Raw genomic sequence first — 4,249 nt, forward strand, 5'->3', positions numbered from 1 at the left:
TTTAGGATTATCCCCTTCTTGAATGAGTCCAATTGAACCCTCTAAGTCCCATTCTTCATCGGTCTCTATCACATTTACCCCTTCACCCATGTGATCCGGGAGAGGATTGTTACAGACATTGGGTGCATCCTCCTTTGCCTGTATGACTTTGGTGTCAATTAATATATGAATCTTATCCTTCAAAGTACGACACTCATCAATAGTATAACCCTTCATGCATGAGTGATAGGCACATGTCTTATTTGGATTAATCCACTGGGAGGAGTTTTCCATAGAAACAGCGGGAATGGGAGTGACATAACCGGCAGCCTTCAGTCTCTCGTATAGTTGGTCTATGGGTTCAGCAATTGGGTAGTATTGTCTAGGTGGTCTGCAGTTGAAATTTGGTCTAGGTTTTTGGTAGTTTTGGTAGGCTGGTGGTGAGTGGTAGTGTACTAGTTGGGTGTTATAAGTATGGTAAGTGGCGGTAGGCTGTTGGTATTTGGGAGGTGAAGGGTGATATGTGGGTGGGGGTGTCTGGTATGTAAGAGGAGACTTTGGACTTTGGGCTACCATCACCACACCTACTTCTTTCTTCTTGGAGATACCTCCTGACTGTAAGGCTTAATTTGTGGCTTGGAGTGCTTCAAAATTTTTCACCATTCCACCTTTGATCCCTTCTTTGATTATTTCTCCCAATTTGATGATGTCAGAAAATTTATGGTTTTTAATACCCATCAGTCTTTCGTAGTATTGCGGATCCTGAGCTCTGCCGAAGAACTTATTCATCTGTTCTTCTTCTAGTGCTTGCCTTACTTTTTTAGCTTCAGACCTCCACCGAGTAGCATACTCGCGGAAAGTTTCTGTTGGCTTCTTCTTGAGATTCTGAATGTAGAAAATGTCTGGTGCATTTTATGTGTCAAACCTGAACCGATCCATGAAATATGATACCATGCTCACCCAATTAACCCATTTCTTTGGGTTCTAACTGATGTACCAAGACAGGGCATCTTCAGTGAGTCTCCTTATGAACAACTTCATGCAAATTCTTTCATCCTTGCCAACTCCTACAAGCTTGTCACAATACGTTCTTAAGTGCACCTTCGGATCACCAATCCCGTTGAACATTTCGAACTTAAGAGGTTTGTAACCTTCTGGCAGTTCTACATCTGGTTGAATACACGAATCTTCATAATTCAAACCCTCAATATATTTTCCCCCTTCGATACTTTGAACTCTGCCAATCAGTTTCTTGAGTTCTTCCGCCATCTTCTTGATGAGCAGGTCCTTCTCGGCAGATTCAGGTATGTATAGGGTCTGTTGTGGGGTGTGGGGTAAAGTTTCCACATATATGGGATTGTCTTCGTAGACTCCGGGAATCTGGGCATAATGGTGGTCATTGGTTGAGTTTTGCGGGTTAGGAGTAGGATGTGGTACATTCTGAGGGGTGTGGTATGTGGTTGCTTGTGGGTATTGAGTTGGGTGGTGATGGTGTTGTTGAGGAGTAGGTACCGGTGGAGGGTTGTGCTTCTGAGAAAGTATGGCGTATCGATGTGGTGCGGGAGGATTTTGCGGATTTTGCCTTTGTGTTTGGGGAGGTGCCGGGTTTTGGGCATTTATGTTTTGTTGGTTAATGTCGGGGACGTTTAGGGTGAGGGAAAGGTTTGGCAAGTTCTGCTCAAGTTCCCCTTGTAGCTCCAATATTTTCGATTCCAGATGTAGGACTAATTCATTCTGTGCTGGAGTATTCTGTCCGTCCGAAGTTTCAATGTTCTCTGCATTGTCCTTTTTGATACCGCTTAAATCATCTTATTTTCCTTTCCCTTTGCTTTTGCCTTTAGGATCACTTGGTGGAGGAGGAGGTGGAGAACCTCTGGATCTAGTGTGATATTTTGACGATTCCAGTATGCACGAACCAACCTTTGGGGAATGGGAATAAACAAAAGCAAAGAAAAACTAAAAGGTAACCAAGTCAGTAAGGAGTAATTGATGCTAATTGCCAGGATACCCAGGAACTCGACGGGCCTGACATGGTGCAGCAGTCCAGTTCTTGAGAACAACTCCTTTATCCATGGTATGAATAGTAAGGTCTTCCTCCCCCTCCTCCTCAACTATCACACTGCAGTCCATGTCTCCATCATCCAGAAATAGCTTTCTTATGCCAGCTAGAGCTTCATCTTCTTCAGAGCCCCACATCAAGTCGGCTTGATGAAATGTCTGGCGTAAATGTGGTACCGGTTGTTCCAGAAAATAATAAGGACCACACCATGGCGGCGACCAATCTTGATACTCTTTCCAAGTGTATTCATACCCAAACCCAAAGGTTGTACCATGACGCGTCAACTGTACCAGTTTGGTGATCCCTTGGAGATTCTTGTCGAGACCTTGCCAGGCTCGTACCATGTCCATAGCAATATACTTTCTATATTGTTGTTCCACTATTTGTCCTTCTCACTTGCGTTGACGCGCTCAATGCGATGGTATGTTTCTCCACCCAGCTTCCTCTTGTTCTCAATGATTGGAACATTCTGATTGGTATTGATGGGATTACTCCCATCTCCATGGATGACCACTTCCTGATGATTCCATTCAAACTTCACAACCTGATGCAGATTAGAAGCTACGGCCCCAACGGCATGTATCTAGGGTCTTCCCAATAGTAGATTGTAGGTAGTAGATATATCCAGCACTTGAAACTCAACATCAAACCAGGTTGGGCCCATCTGTAGGCTGAGGTTGATTTCTCTAATTGTGGCCCTCTGAGATCCATCAAATGCATTCATATTCATACTTCCTGCTGGTATCTCATTCAGACCTTTACCCAACCTCTTCAGAGTAGTCAACGGATATATGTTAAGACATGAACCCCCATCTATCAGGACCCTAACGATGAATTTGTCCTCAAATTGCACTATAATATGTAGTGCCCTATTGTGACTATGACCTTCCGGTGGCAGCTCGTCTTCATGAAAAGTAATTTAATGGCTTTCTAACACCGGCCCGACAATGTTGGCTATTTAACCCATTGGTGATGTTGGTGGGTACATAGGCTTCACTCAGCACCTTCATCAGGGTGTTCCTGTGTGTCTATAGATTTTACAGCAATGATTATACACCTTTATCAGAGTATTCTCTTGCTTGCACCATCCTCCAAAGGTCGTCAGGGCCGGTCTCGACGACAAGTGGCTTAGACGCAACTTCTTTGATTGTTCCTCCCAAATGCTCGGGTGTATAAACCCTACCGGTTCTAGTCATGCCTTGTGTTGCACCTGTTTCATCCGTTTTCGCTTTTCCTTTCCTTCTTGCCTCTGTAACATAATCCCATGGTATAGCTTTATACTGGTAAGATGGAGTAGGTGCTACCATCACAGTGAAGGGTGTGGTTATCTTAACTTGAAATGGCATTGATGCGGCTACTTCAACCTCAATGTTTACCTGGGTTTGCACTATAATGGGTATGAGGGTGACTGGAGATATTTTAGAATCATCCCCTCCCAAATGAGTCCAATCGACCCTTCTGTATCCCATTCTCCATCGGTATCTATCACCTTTTCTCCCTCACCTCTATGATCTGAGAGAAGATTGTTACGAACATTAGGTGCAGTATCCTTTGCCTGTATGACATTAGTGTCAATTAATGTCTGGATCTTCAGAGTGCGACATTCCTCAATGGTGTGACCCTTCATGCCTGAGTGATAGGCATATGTCCTGTTTGGGTTAATCCACTGAGAAGAGTTTTCCATAGCAACAGTGGGAATGTGACTGACATAACCAGCAACCTTCAGTCTCTCGTATAGTTGGTCTATGGGTTCAGCAATCAGAGTGTATTGTCTGGGTGGTATGCGGTCGAAATTTATCCTTGGTTTTTGATAATTCTGGCGGGCTAGTGGTGGTGAGTGGTAATATGCGGGTTGGGTGTTGTAAGTATGGTAGGTGGAAACAGGTTGTTGGTATCTGGGGGGTGAAGGCTGGTATGCGGGTGGAGGTGTTTGGTATGTGAGAGGAGACTTCGGACCTTGGGCTACCATTACTGCACCCACTTCTTTCATCTTAGAGATACTGCCCGACTGTAAAACTTTATTTGTGGCCTGGAGTGCTTCAAAATTCGTCACCATTCTGTTTTTGATTCCTTCTTCTATTCTCTCTCCCAGCTTGATGATGTCAGAGAACTTATGATTTTCAATAACCATCAACCTTTCATAGTATTGCGGGTCTTGAACTCTGACAAAGAACTTATTCATTTGTTCTTCTTTAAGTACCGGTCTTACCT

General features: G+C 44.0%; 1 protein-coding gene across 1 annotated transcript; it reads right to left on the reverse strand.

Moving 5' to 3' along the window:
• Positions 1–603: 603 nt before the first annotated feature.
• On the reverse strand, positions 604–1,248 carry LOC138902994 (uncharacterized). Its single transcript, XM_070190903.1, has 2 exons — positions 969–1,248; positions 604–881 (listed from the first exon to the last, which is right to left on the reverse strand). Exons 1-2 carry the CDS (start codon positions 1,246–1,248, stop codon positions 604–606), a joined length of 558 nt encoding a protein of 185 aa, XP_070047004.1.
• Between the last annotated feature and the right edge of the window lie 3,001 nt (positions 1,249–4,249).

Source organism: Nicotiana tomentosiformis, chromosome 12 (genome assembly GCF_000390325.3).
Source record: "Nicotiana tomentosiformis chromosome 12, ASM39032v3, whole genome shotgun sequence".
NCBI classification, from domain to species: Eukaryota; Viridiplantae; Streptophyta; class Magnoliopsida; order Solanales; family Solanaceae; genus Nicotiana; species Nicotiana tomentosiformis.